This window comes from Augochlora pura, chromosome 8 (genome assembly GCF_028453695.1).
Source record: "Augochlora pura isolate Apur16 chromosome 8, APUR_v2.2.1, whole genome shotgun sequence".
Taxonomy (NCBI): Eukaryota; Metazoa; Arthropoda; class Insecta; order Hymenoptera; family Halictidae; genus Augochlora; species Augochlora pura.
Window position 1 is genome coordinate 2425611 of NC_135779.1, and position 15423 is coordinate 2441033.

At 44.2% G+C, this 15423-nt stretch overlaps 2 protein-coding genes across 5 annotated transcripts in view; one reads left to right on the forward strand and one right to left on the reverse strand.

The window, feature by feature from the left end:
* The window catches only part of LOC144474271 (sex-regulated protein janus-A), an 87143-nt gene that overhangs the window by 21023 nt on the left and 50697 nt on the right, over positions 1 to 15423 (reverse strand). The gene's annotated exons all lie outside the window — the stretch shown is intronic.
* LOC144474270 (phosrestin-2) overlaps positions 378 to 15423 on the forward strand; it is a 63685-nt gene continuing 48639 nt past the window's right edge. For 3 of the 4 annotated variants that reach the window (XM_078188965.1, XM_078188968.1, XM_078188969.1), the window contains exons 1-2: positions 378 to 871; positions 13688 to 13927. In XM_078188965.1, the coding sequence (XP_078045091.1) occupies positions 13838 to 13927 (90 nt within the window). In that variant the 5' untranslated portion in view covers positions 378 to 871; positions 13688 to 13837. The remainder of the gene's footprint in view (positions 872 to 13687; positions 13928 to 15423) is intronic. The other variant, XM_078188966.1, reaches the window with a different exon arrangement.

A 15423-nucleotide genomic window follows, 5' to 3' on the forward strand; every position in this document is an offset into this window, starting at 1 on the left:
AATATCTTTTCGTCTCCGTCGTTCTAAAAATGTACCTTCATCCGTACAAGTACGAATAAATTAAATAAATTAAAGATCAAAATTAACAGAATAACCGACGAGGCGACGGCTCCAAGATAAAATCCACATAAAATTCGTCCGATAAATATGGCAGTTCGCGCAACGCGAATTATGTTGGATAGCTAGCGCGAAACGGGGCAGAAGAGGTTAATTTTTTGATGCAAATGCCGGACCGCGTCGGTGGGGAAAAGCGCGAGCACGAGTTCCGCGAGGTAGCGGAAATGTGAGTTCTCCAGGCGAGACCCGGTCGCGAAAGTGTTTGCGAGCACAACAGAAGCTCGCAGGAGGCTTCGCGACGCCTGCGTCGGACGGCTCAGTAGTCGGCGAGCCGTGCTGGACGACGGACGTCGGTCGTATCGTCGAGCCGCACCACTTGTTCGCGTACCCTGGTCGCCGAACCGCGCTTCTTTCAAGTCGCGAACGCGGTGAAACTGGTTCGAAAACGGTTCCGAGCGCGTTCCTACACATTTCCGAAATCTGAACTGTGTGCTTTTCAACGGGAAAATTTCTCGGTTCGGGTCGCGTACCTCGAGCGATTCGGGGAAAAGGATCAATCGGCGGGGTCCCATGATCCGCGGCGAAAGGAATCGAGTCAAGGTCAAAGTCCTTGTATCGAATTAAGAGAAAGAGAAAAAGAAAGGAAGATAGAAAGAGAGGGAGGGGGGAGGGTGAGAGACAGGCACGCGAACAACGAACCTCCGGGAAGTTTGAAAACTGTGCGCCGCTCCGCGATAGTGATCCGCTAAAGCACTTTCTCCGTGACCTGGATACGGGTCGTCGCGATCGCGGGATCACGCTGTTGCCGAAGATCGTAAGTAGCTCGATGGATCTGCACGTCGAGAGACCGGAATCGATTGATCGCAGTCTTCCCTTGAGAAAGAGATCCCCCGGAGAAAGGGTGTCCTGATTGGACGCTATCCGCGGTGAACGTACGGGGACCGGGAGGATTGATGGTGCAGGGTCGAAGCTGCGTGGAAAATCGAGTCGGAAACGTGTACTACCATTCTTTCGTATAACCCTTCGTTCTTGAGATAATCGAACGCGAAGCGCGCCACCCGACACTCACGCTACTTGTTGTACCGATGCGAGTAAAGCATCGAAATCGAAGTTTCGAAGTCTGAAGTTTCGAAGTCGATCGAAGTGGCTGGAGCGCGTAGGAAAATTGTGTCTCCCGTCTCCTTAGGTACACTCTGAAACCATCGGCCTCTGTGCTGAAGTAAAGTTTGGAATAATCAACGTTGATCGCAGTAGCGAGACCCTTTGAGGAAGCTGCAGATTGAAAGTAATAAGAGGAGACGCGCCTGCCTGGAAGTTCGAACAGAGATCTTTATATCCACTGAGTTTCTGAGACCGATTCAAAGGTAGTATGACGCTAATTAATAGGGAACCGTCTCGTCTGTTCATGGCAGCCCGTTTCTACTGCTCGCGTCATGCGTTTGAACAACTTTCGAAGTCGATTTTCTTTGGACGAAGGCGGCTCAAAGTTCTGCTTCTTGTCCTTCGCATATTTTCATTATGCGAGACTCGTTTGTTTATTCAACGATCGACCATACGATATTTATAATAATTATTTAAAACATATTTATAAAAATGTTGAAGTTTATATTTCAATTTTTCGAAACGTATTTCTGAAAATATTTCTTGCTGATCTATTAATTAGCTTCTTCGTTGTTCCTAATGTAACAGTAATTTAAATATCGAAGATTATATAATTAAGTGGACGATTTAAATATCGTGGATCAATGTTGACCCAGCTACCACATACGAGGATTAAATCTCTGTACTAACAAGGACTCATGCAATTATGTTCCACTGAATATAAAAATGTTATTCGTTTCTTCTTAATCGAAACAGAATTTTGCACAGCTGTCATCAATATCTATAAATAAAAATAAATAAAGGTATACAAGAAACAAGCATGAATAACCTCTTAGGCACGGCTGGATTTTACGGCGACATTTTATTCATAACCTAAATTCTTAACCTAAGAGGTTAAGAACGAAGAAATGGGAATCAATCTATCTACGAACGAAATCATAATGCAAGGAGTTAATATCTCTGGAACGTTGTCAGAGGACCCGGTTAAGCATAGCAGCTTTGGTCGATCGTTTACGCTACGGTTCACCATGTTTGTTGTGCCATCAAATTTTGCTCGCTCCGACGCAGTCTTCGATGCAGAACCAACGCGGAACATTTCGCAGCGTTATCACTCACGCGACGCCTCGGCGGACACGTATCGTGCGACCCACGCATTTTCGAGTTAGCGGAAACGCCGAAGGTATTTACCTGGACCCGTGCGCCGGTCCGTATTCGTTAATACAGCAACGCGATGATTCCTCCAGTTTTTCCAACAATTTTACAACGAGCTTTATCGTTTGCAATTCAATCAAACGGTTCCGTGCACTCGATGCAAATTGCAAAAATTGCGAAATATTTCTGCAGCCGTTGTTACGAGGCCGATATGGTACGAACGCATCAACATTCGCAGTCCATTTGCAGAGAGACCGTTTAGTTCGCGTTTTACAATTTGCATTTTCGAGAAGATATCATTTATCTTCCGAACACACCGTGGGAATTGTCAAAGAAATTACGGTACAATAGCGCGAATTTTACAACAAAAGCACTCGCTTCGTCTTGGAAATATAATTAATAATCTGTTGGAAACGTTGCAGAACGGTCTTACAAAATGTTGAGATGAGTTATTTATTTTATCGAGTAAGAAAGTAAAGAACAATTTTATAGAACTTTACGGAGAAGAACTTGTTTGTCTTGGGAATAATATTTATTTTATCGACGGAGAAAGTAAAGTATAATCTTATATAAATTCACGAAGAACTTGGCTGTCTTGTAAATAATATTTTTCTTTCATCAACGAAGAGAGCGAGGAACAATCGTATACAATTTCACAAAGAAGAACCCGTTTCCCTTGCAAGCGTATTTCGCAATTCGTCGAAAACATTACAGAACGATCGCACCAAATTTTGACAGCAGGATCTTGTCCATTTGTCTCGCGAACGCGTTGCGCCGTTCGGCATGGAAATTAGAGAACAATCTTCTATAATCTTACAAAGAAGAGCGTAATCTCCTCGCGAACGCGTTCCACGAATTGTCAAACAACATTGCGGAACGATATTATAAAATTTCGCGAAGCGGAATTTATTTATTTGTCCCCGCGAAAACGTTCCATTTCGGCATTAGAGAGCAATCTCGGCCGCACGCGATAGAAGCGGTACCCCGCGCAATATTCCGGTAAACGCGTTTCGCATTCTACCGACGTCTCGGAAAACCGGCGCTGGGTTTCCGTGGAAAATATTCGCGAACCGTGTAACCGAGTTTTTCTCGGCGCGCGGGCCGGAATCATCCGCCGTGGAGGCGGTCACGTCTTCGCGTGCAGGCGGAGGGTATGACCCGTGTAAATCCGAGGATCGCGTATGCAAAACGATGCCGGGTATCGATAACCTCCCGGCGGCGGTCTTCGTCACGGGAAGGAAGCGTCTCGTTGTTACCGAGGCTCTCATGAAAAATTGATGAGCCCGTCGATCAGCTCCTGTCGCGGAAACCCGGGCGCCGAAAACCGGTCGGCGGAACGACCGCTTTCCGAAACGTCCGCGAATCTGCGACCGGCTCGATATTGCTCAGGTTATTCGCCAGTAATCATCGTACAAGCATCGAACGCGGATAATAACCAGCCGAATGGCAAATTCATCGTGCGCCGGCGATGTTGCTTCCGGGACACCCGACGCGCGATTAATCCCCAGTTAATTATCGTCGCATTAATTAACCGCGGGAAGATTGCCAAGTAACAGTTGCTCCTTCCTCGGAGACAACTCCCGAAAGTTGCCGCATCGGTATCCGGCACGCCGGCAGTCGCAGCCGCGGCTGTGCGCGCGTTCCCTGCCAGATCCCGAAACCACCTAATTTCCCCGAATTATGATGTCTCTGGCGAGTTAATAACTATCATCTCGCGCGACTGTGACGGAGGGAGCGCGCGACCGCCTCTCGCCCGCCAAGCCTCATTTCCTTGCACGACCGTGTCGCATGCTCCATATTCGAGTCGCTTCGCCTCTGGAAAAACGGTCGCAAGAGCTGACTATTTTTCGGCAGAGATTCATTCGTTGGAATTAAAATCGAAATGAGTTGCGGCTAAAATTGGTTTTACACGAGTTGTTCTGAAAAAGAAAACGCTGAAAATAAATAGAGAGCGTGGAACGTAGGGGATAATTTTATCAGAAATTATTAGAAAATATCGTTTGAATCTATCGGTGAAAATAGCGTTAAATTAGAATCGATAGAAGGTGTCTATTTTCTGTGGAAGTTGTGTTAATATATAAATATGTTTAGTAAGCTTTTATGGTGGTATTATAGTCTCAAAGTGACTTTCACATTTTTATTGATGCTTTAGTAAAAAGATCCTCAAAAAGCTGTATTTCTGTTTCTATTCTTTTCATTATTTTTAATATAAAAATGTAGACATAATTCGTTTAAGTACTGCTTTTTTTTATTAAAATCCGTGTCAAGTGGAGCTGACTCATTGAATAAATTCCCCGTAAATGCATCTTCAAATTTTAATAATCGTAAATTAAGTGACTCGGTACACGCGTCAGTTTGACGTCATTCTTCCCTTCGCAGCTAACGAAATTTTGAAAATTATTTCACGAGGAACTTTTCGATGAGCCCCTTCATTCGAACAAATATTATGGCTGGGCATATTATAACATATATTATAACTAGATGTTATAGCTGTATAGATTATAATAAATATTATAACTATATGTTATATCTCTCTATATATATTTATATTATAACATATATTATAATACATACAAAGTCATATATAATTATACACAACATATGTTATAACATATACATTTATGGCAAACATGAGTAGGTACAATTAATAACAATGAACGAAAAAAGATGCATTAACTAATTAAAACGATGAAAGAAAGAAACTGGTGTTTATATTTCAAAACTGACGCAGACAATTTTTATTTGAAAGATCCATAGTCTAATTATAAACCGTACGATGTTCAACTCGCTGATATCTTGTAATTCTTCCAAAACAATACGCGTTGGCCGCGTTTGGAGGCTGCTAATTCCAGCTGCAAAATTAACATCGACCCGACTGTCCAATGAATTGGTTTATTTCATAAAAATCGCGCGGCTTGGTCCGAGCGCGCCGCGGCGTGTCTATTTGCGAGACGCGGCAGTTGCGGCGGCCTCTAGATTTATCAGGGAGCGGAGACGCAACGGGGGGAGCGACACGCGTATCGGGCACGGAATTATCATTTCATAGCCTCGCCGAGGCGTGATACAAATCGGCCGGCGGTGCGAGGCGCGTCGAAATCAGGGTGCGAGATATTGCTCGCGGATTAAGCCCGCGGTTGCATTATTCAGGCGCGCGAGGATTATTTGGATCCGGGGCCGGGAGAAAACCGTTCGATCCAGTCGATATAATCCCGTGAAAATACAACGGCTACCGCGGCCGTTGAGCCGCGGAAAATTTCGCCGCCGTACGAGTTTAAAGCGGCGGAGGGATTCCGCGCGCGGGTGTGTCCAGGTTTTAGCTGGCCGGCGCGTGGCCTGCGACAACCGTCCGACGATAATTGTCGACACCTCGATCGAATTCGACGAGCAGCGCGACGCGCCGAACACCACCGCGAATAGCGGCAAAATCGCGCGGCTTGGAAAGCTCGCTGATTGACGGGCAACGAAACGGGACGTCTTCGTAAACGAGCGTATCGTTTCTGTCAGGCGAAGACGGTAACGACACGTTATTGATTTCCACGCTTTTTTATTGCTAAACCCACGAAGCTTATTATTAGAAGGACTAATTTTATGGAAAGCGTTGTTTATCGCTTTCAGACAATAGAACAGAAATCCGCAAGGATTCGAAGCTATTCTTAGATTTTGCTGTTGTAATATTTATTATATTATTGTATCCACTCGAACAATTATCTAAATAATTCTTTTTATTTCTCATAATTCCAAATTATTTCAGTTCTTTATAAAAATAAACGTACAAAACCTACTAATTACGCATGTTAGACAATAACAAATCAACCTGCACGACATTTTCTAAAAAAAAGTCCTTTTTCGTTCGAACATTTCATTATTTTCATCGAATCGTACGTCTCGAAACAGCATTCGCACGTTTCCATATCGAAAATCGCGTGGGTAAAAAGTTTCAAATTTTGTCTCTGACGATTATCAACTAAACGGTCCGCGCAACGTCGCGGAACGTTGCGCGGCCGCGTAATCAGTCCTGGAAAAATCCTGTCGCTCCCATAATCGCGGTCGAATCACCGGCGCACTGTGTCTCGAATGGGACGTCCATGCCGGATAATTAACGGACTGCTCAGCGTTCGCCAGCCAATGTGTTTAACTGACAATCGGCTAATTAAGATTGCCTTTGTATTGGATTACAATCGATGCTATTCGCGTCCTCGGCGAAAAGGCCAGCGCGGTAATGGCGTATAAATAGTGCGCGTGTCTTGTCGATCGGGTTTACGCAACGATCTACAACCAAGATCAGCGCGAGCAGGCCGCTTTACGATTTTCTTTCAGAACCGGTTCAACATATATATTTATATTCGTACAGTGGCTACCACCCCATCGTGATTAACCCCTTATCATACTTTGACGAGTCGAACACGTGACGGAGATATCCAGGAAGAATCTGATCAGTACGAATGTTGTTCCGTTCTTTCGTGTCGAAATATAATTGTTATCTTGTCGTCAATATCCAAGTATTCAACTAAATGTACAATAAATACGAATCGTCTTTTTTATTCTTAGATATTATTACAATCGTAGAAGTTCAAATTATTACAACTATATAGCAAATTGTATGGCGAGGGATTAGGTACAATATTTTTATCATGGCATTTAATAGCAGTTGAAAAACGATATAATATTTTTCAAACGCCTCACGCTTTCTTCTAAATGACAGACGTTTATATATTTATTCATTGGAGACCAGTTTATTCTGTTTAATTTTAATGTTACTCCACGTGACAGAGAAAGACAAAAAAGCCACGCGTTTTCCAACCTTTCATCCGACGACGAGCCCGGAACGAACATTTAAAAAATGCATTTCCGTCGAAAAATTACGAAAAGGATTCTTCCTCTGTCGAGCGAATAAACAAATAAACGGTACACACCGTGCGGTATTTAAACGCGCGCATGAATTTCGAGAGAAAATGCGGCGTATACGATTTCGATTGAAATACTTGACAAACCGTGCGCCAGCGACGAGCGTCGCGACGCGCTCGTTAATTCGGTCGAAGTGAGTTAATATTCCCGCCGCCATTAAACCGCGCGCCGATCGATTTGTTCCGGCGATGTTTTGCTTTTGTACAGGAATTCGTCCGGCAGCGGCGGCGACTCGCGCCCGCCCGTCGATTGTTTCCAATTTGCGCCCCGTCGACGGATTATCGCGCGCGCCGCGCGACGATATCGAAGCGAAGGGAGGAGCGGGCCGAACAGGTTGCAGGGACAATTAAATCGGTGAAACCGCGACCGTCGATTTCCGCGGGCACGCAGTTTGCGGTGTTGTCTCGCCTCGGACACGGGAAAATCCGTCGTCGACACGCGATACATAATGCAACGACAGGAAAAGATCGATACCTCATCTACGGCGATTTTGTAAGAACAAGAATTGCTCGAGAATACCGCGGATTGGAACGCTTCTCGCGCTTTGGAAAAATTTTTTCCCATGAACGTATTTACCATAGATTTTAATCTCAAACCTTCCCTTTTACAACGATACTTTCAAACTTGGTGCACGATTTCTTTTAATCGTTCCACGGACCAAAAACGCGAAACAAGTTCGGCCGTACAAAGCTCACGTATTACCGCGCCGTGTATCTCGCATTAAAAGCTCGATAATCGAACCGGAAAAAATAATGCGTGAAAGTTTAAGATACCGTTGCAAAAAGGAGGCTTCAATCTTGAAATCCACGTCACGATCGGTCACGGTAAAAATTTTCCAACGTCTGGACAGACGTTTCAGTCCGTAACATTTCCAAGCTGAAGCAAGTCTCCGGTCTTTCGTCTGCCGTGAAATGCAAAAATCTGTCGCGAGAAAACGAACGATGCACGTAGCGAAAGTAGAGGCGTCGAGCTTTAAAACGAGTCGAGATTGACTGTCGTGCGACCCGTTTTAACGGAATTACAGCGGCGCAGATCCGTCGAAAATTCCACGATTTTCTGGAGGTGCTCGCTTCGAACACGCGGCGCCGAATTCGCGCGTTCCGATATCCGGAAGCTTTATAAATATTTGTCGCCAGAAATAGCCGCTCGTTTCTGCCCGGAGTCCCGCGTACGTGTGCGACCAGGTAGTTTGATAATCCCGAGATAATTAACGCGGCTACCAACGCGGTCCCATGACGCTGATTCTTAATCAAAAGTTCCGCGCGACGCGAATCCTCTATCGCGGAGTGGTCCGTGTCTCGAATAATTAGTTCCACCCCGATCTGTCGATCCGCAAGACTCGCGTTTCTTTTTTGCCGCGGGCAATCAGTCGAATTTCCGCGGCCTTGTGGTCTGAATTCCGCAACAAGCGGGACCCGGGTTTTCCGCTCGCCGGGCAACAAGTGATCCATTCCCGTTGAAACAGACGAACGGCCTCCGCGAGAGAAAACAAACTGCGATCGCTTTCGAAGCTGCCTGCACTCGATGCGAGGACGAATCTATTTATTGTCGAACGAGTTGGATGATTGTAATAAAGTAGACCGCGTATTTCGTGCAATTACAGCGACTATTTCATAATTAACGCTTAAAGCGATGGAAAGATATTAAAAGGAATTTGGAAATAACGATGCATTATTTTTGAAATGAAATATTAAATATTAAAGGCATTCTCGGGTAAAATCACTGTGACATACAACGTGCAATAGAACTTCCTATATGCCATTGAACGATGGCAGAATTTATGGGGCAACAAATTCCGAGACACGATCTGCTCCGAATATTTCGTTCCTTCCACGAGAGGAAAGGGGACGAGAGGAAATTTTCGGGGGCCAATCTTGGCGTTTCAAGCTGCTGAAATTGGCGTGCCCTATCGCAGACGATTACCCATTCGTCGTCGTCGTCGTGAACGCCGTCGATCGTCGGCGTGCCCGTGGCTCGAGTATCGGCAAATAATCTTGGCGAAGTATTCGCGTGGAAATGGCGTGCGAGAACGCCGCGCCGCTGCCGTTAAACGAACCGCGTGCGATCGATACTCAAACATTTGCATACGGTCGGTGACAAACGCGTCTCGAGTTGCTCGGTGGTCAGTCAGTAGCCCAGTCGATCGCGAGACGATACGTGGACAGACCCGACTGGCTCGGCTCGCGGGTTTCATCGGCCCCCGAACAAAGGGTGCCGATCGCGCGCCAGGAATATGTCTCTAACGCCGCGAGACGCTGTCGGCAAAAATCGACAGCTCGTCGATATCCTTGATCCTTTGTTAACCCCTTGCACTGTAACAACGGTTCCGAGTAGTGGCAATGATTTTATACATAATTTATAAAATATGGCCGATCGGTTCTTCTAAATTCAAACAAAATTCGAGCTTTTCATTATCGAAGTCTGGGAACGAAATCAAAGGGGTACATAAGAGAAAGAAAAATGTGTTGTTTTAACATGAATGATTAAGGACGGTTTAGCTGGATCGAGATCGGTTAGGCCAAATAATGGATACACGATAATGGATTGCGTCTCACCGCGTTGCTCGCCGATCCGCGATCATCAATAATACACCTCCAAAAATGCGGCGTATATTTGATCTTTTAGCTCTTCGTTCCAGTTCACCAGTCGGGGATGTTTCCGAGTTTTTCAACCGAAAACCGCGAGAGCTTTCGTCATACAACTTTCACGTACGTTTTCTCTGACGTTTCGACGATGACCGCGAATTTTTTGATCGACGAAAAGTCGAAATACGTCAGCGAAGAAGTCTGTTCAAACGACCGGCGTTGCGGCTGTTCCGCTGCTTCGACTTCCGATGATTTTTATTGTTATAGTCTGCCGATGTTTCTGATCAACGAATCATACTTTCTTCTAGAAAATAATCACACGATCAGGTGATTCCAAAAATATACTTTTGCGCACGTTTTGCATATTTCTGTTTAAAAAACCTGAGGAATTGGAGAAAATGCTTGCAAATATAAATGAAATACCATGCATATTTCAGATTTTAATAATAAAGTGCACAAATGTCATATGTGTTTTGCGTATTTGTCTTGCATAAACATCCACAGTGTGGTCGTTAATTCTTTAATTCGTTTATCGTCTTCACAATTTACCACGTGGTCATTCCCAGCGTAACCGCGTTACTCAAAAGTAATTTATAAATTATAATTATTCATAACAGTGGTATCGATGGCGATCTGCGTACTTAAAAAGTGTACGTTCCACGATTTGTTTAAAAATACACGCTCGACGATTCGCGAGAGTCCGTACGTCATCCGTCGTCGTCGGAATCATCAGCATCCCGGGTCGGGGGGGTCAACCATTCTCCTCTTGAAATTGAACAAACCTGCCTGGCAGCCCGGAAACGGCCACGCTGCATTCATTATCGTGCGAGAGAAAGGGACAGAGGAAGGCTTTCCTTTGACACGCGCGCGGATTCCACGCGGAACAGAAGAATTCCCATGAATTCCTAAATAGACATCGATGCCCGGGCCCTGATACGTACGGATGATCGATTGCGCGTGACAGACTTCCATTCCGATCTGAATAAAGCATGAAGCGGGCAAGTTCAGGGTGGCCGGTACACCAGATTCTCATATCGTATAACCGAGCGCGCATTTCATTAAATATTAGCTGCCCCGAGCGGAGTCCTAACATCCGAACAGCGCCTGCAAGCGATTTCCGTGTATCGGATCGGAATCACGCTTACGTTTCTGTCGCAATCACTCGCGCGGATCCGGGACCAGCCGCGATATCGCCTGCCAGTCCACGGAGACCTCTTTCGAATAGAAATTGCCGGATTTCCGCGAAAAATCGCGTCCCTGGGAAAATTAACGCGTGTTTCTGCGAAAGGAAATACGTCGAGAAATACGCCGCTCGAAAAGACTATAGCACGGAAATACATTCGATATGATCTGGCCAACTTTGACCGACGATAACTCCGTGAAAAATCATCGCAGTACGATGACTTTTTACTTGAATCAAAGTTTCAAACTTCTACTTTAAAACGATATTTTTGAATTTGAAATTTCTTGCACCGTCGCTATTGTAAGCCTTTAAATGTAAGCCCATGTTTGTCATCTTGAGAATCGCCGAGTTCGACGAAATGCACTGACTCTGTACAATTTTAAAAGGGTGCGCCCGTTCCACACGAATGAAATTCGATTCTTCCTCTTCTATTAAAAAGAAAGAGAAACGCGGCTGCGAGCTTTCCACGCGAAGTTACCGCGCATCGAAGCAATCTTTGCGTAAGAGATATCGATACGTTTTAGACATTTCATTAAACTTGTCGCAAGAGAAACTTTTTCTATCGCATCAAGATATCCGCAGTCTAATAATAACGTCGGTGGAATTATTAATTTCCGGCCAAGATTCATCAACGACAGGAATTCACCTCGCAGCGTTAAAGCTCTCCAACAATTTGGATCGCCTTTGGGCGCGGGGCGACGTGGAAAAATCCCGACGAAAAATCACCGGCGAAGAAAAATATTTCCTCAGCCTCTGTGGATCGTCGGGCAGGCGCGGTTTTGTTCCCCAGGCCGTCTGGATAAAGTAACAATTAGCGTGGTCAGTCGGGCGTCGTTAACGCGGCATTGTTAACCCTCGACCGGATTATGGCGAACGCGACGGACCCTCGCAACTTTAAACAAGCCGTGCATTAACGTACGCTGATGTGATTATATAAAAATTCATGCAATCCTGTATTAGCTCACGAAGTTAGCAATGCATCAACGCAAACTCACTTGCGCACTTGATAGTTCGGAAATTACGCGACGTTTATTGGAACAATAACATCGACGTGGATAATAATAACTGAACGCGAATATTCAGATAATAAGATACATGACACGAATTATTCATCATTACGGCGATGTGACGTTTAAATTTCCATTGTGTAAATTTCCCATTTCCAGGACTATTGTTCTGCGAATTGAGGTTTTATTTTTTATTTATTTATTATTCGAGTGCAAAGAATTAAGAAATAGGAATTAGTAAGAGTTGGTAATGGTATAGATATTCGAGAAAATTGTTTGAAAAAACGCTGAAAAATACTACGCAACAATTGTCTGCGTCAGTCTTTTCCTGCCATTTTAAATTATACAAATTTCCGCGCGATAAATAAAAAATAATCTTCCAAGGCTTTGGAAAACTATTTGTATAACTGTAATGAATGGTTACGGAAGGTCAGAAAGAAATGGAAACATAGAAATCAATTGGATACACGACAAGATGCGCGTCGAAAGAGGAATCGTCGGCTTCCGCGAGCCCCCGCTCTATTATCCAACGACAGAAATCGGAGATCGGAGAAGATGAGGACTCATTACGAAGGTGACCCGATCACCGGGTAATAAGATCCTCTCGTTCATCCGATAATCTCGACTTACCGCGAAAACGAGTCGTCGCGGGCTCTCGATAAATGCGGCGTCAACCTCTGCGGTCGATCATTAAAAGGCTTGCCACATTTTTATCCTGGCATTGCAGAAAATACTGTGCACACGGTATCCCCCCCAGTATAACAGTATTTCCCATAAATATCCGGAAATAGCATGGAAATACACCGCGCGGAGACTTCGTCGTCCGAGTGAAAAATGACTCGTCGCGGCTCACCTGGTTGGAATCAGGAACGTTCGCAACTTCGAATCCTTTCGGCACGAATGTCGACATCTCATGAAGCATCGAACATAATTCGATTGCATACGTGAAAGCGAAATTTCTATACATTTTGTTGGCTCCTCGAGGATTAAGGACAGTCTTCCTTGCACATAATGCGAATAACTAATGATTGAAAATGGCAGAGAATCAGAATTCGGACGAAACACGATTTCATTTCGTTTCGATCGTTCGAAGTGATTTCGCAGCATACAGCTGCATATAGTTGCTGAAACGGTACGTCGCAGTTAGGACGAGCTTTCGTTCCTCTCTGCGCCCATTCGGCAAACATTCTTTCGAATTTCCACGTTTTTCGCTGTACGCGACACGCGATCCGGCATTGTGTCCTTCCACCCGCTCGAATGAACAATTCCATGGTACTAAAGAACGGCGCACTTGTTAGTTTCTTTTTCAAAACTGCTGCAAAACAAGACCGTTTAATAATATCCAAAGTTGCCCGCTCCATAAAGACTATACAGCACGAACAAATTTCTCATAAAAAATCGGTCAATTTCGACTAAGAATAACTCCGCGTGAAAATTGTTTCACGACTTTATTGCGAATCGCAGAAAGCAGGGAATAATTTTATTAAAAATTATTGGAAAAATATCCTTCGACCCCTTCGGTAAAAATAGCGTCGAATAAACATTGATTGAATTATTCGTTGATTTATTCGTTGAAATGAATTAAAGGGGTGGTCGATCAGTCGATTCTGTTCGGTGACGTTCGTGATCGCTTCGGAGGAGTTTAACCCCCTCGCATTTCGGGCGAAGGTCCAGCTGTGTTTGGTTCGTCGCCGTAGGAATTCGATAATCGATAGATCGAGGAACCAGTCGCGATGGAACAAAAGATCGCGGTGGGAAGTTGAAGCGGCAATCGAGCGGGACACGAGTTGAAGATCATCCTGCGAGTTCTGTTGCGGATTTGTGGCCGCGACGGCACCACCGGCGAGATGACCGAGGACGAGAGACACGCGGAACCGGAAGCTACGGGGATCCCGGCGGACACCGCGGAACGACAGGTCTCTCTCTATCCCATAACGGTACGGGTACTCCTCTGGTTATTCAATTAGCTTTAAACGTGAAACATTCCGCTTTTAGGGCTCCGCCGAGCAAGAATAATTGCGGAACGGGTAACGTCCGGCGGCTCCGTCGCTGACCCGTCGCTGACCCGTCTCGTTGATTAATCGTATTCTACTCTTATTATTTCTTTATTCAGTGGACTGCATTACGTACAATTTTCTCTGGTGTAGCATTTCCTACCGATCCTTAACGCGCCCTCTGGTAATTTAAGTATTATTTTGAACGATCAAGGTGTCATTCCTAATAATTAAGGAAAGGTTCCGATTCAGAAGGTTGAAAAGTCCATTTTTCCGATTTTAATAACAGAATTAAATAAGACGATAATTTAGGCTATTCGATATTTTATTATGTATCTTTCGAGTGTTCAAAGAATTATATAATTTTCGATTTTATCTGAGAATGGATATGGAAGTTGTCGTAAAATCATTTTTAAATATGTTTTTAAACTGCGCGATGTTTCAAAGCGAAAAAGTCACGCGAATCTGTATGAAAGCATAGTTTTACCCTTTAATTCCTTTAAAATGAAATATTCCTTAAAAATGCGTTAGTTCGGAAAAGCATGGTATATCAAAGGTACGCTGTATGCAGATAAATATACTTTTTAGTTAAAAAAAGAAATTCGCCCATACTGATATTTTTAACTCTGGTATTTTTAGAATTTTTAAATTTTCTTTTAACCACGTGTTCGTGAAGCATCGTTGCCAATTTAAAGAGGAGAAAAATTCTGAAACTATCTCGAATCCTCTTTTAAAGAAATTGTAACAATAAAACACAGTCGTTCGAGTAAACATTAACGCGAGAATTTGAGCAATCTCGACAATCGTATAATTTGAGTCGCTTTAAAATAACAACGATGTAAAATGCTCGCGATGATCGCCGGACGTTCGACACATTGTTCGTTGCGGAAAGTGTAATCTGATTCTACGCCGGGCTCCGCGCTATTGTGCCGCATTTCAAAATGCAAATTCGAGACACGAATGATATCGTCGTTGCAACATTCGACAATAAAACCCGTGTGTTTGCGTACGACAGTTTTACGATCGTCCGGCGTGCACGCGGACGTTTTCCGTAATCGTGAATTGTCGACGACCAATAATTCGATACGAAGTTTACGCGGTAATTGACAATTAACAGGTCGCGCAAAACTCATAATCGAATTAATAGCGAAATTTTGATGGCCTCTGTTGGACCATGAATTTCCATGCATTGATGGGAAATTTGCTAGGGACAAGGTAACATTTGCATTAACCAACGTGAACGTATCGGCTGACCGGTCGGATGAATTCAATTAATTAATGTATCGACGATAGGACAGAAATAATCCTGAATTAATGTTGCCTAATTGTCGTTTGTGTTCGACCGTATCTTGAAAAGTCTCTTCCCGAAGCTCGTCGATTAAATATTTACTCTTGTTATTTTATTAACACTGGTATAATGATACACATAGTCAAGCAGC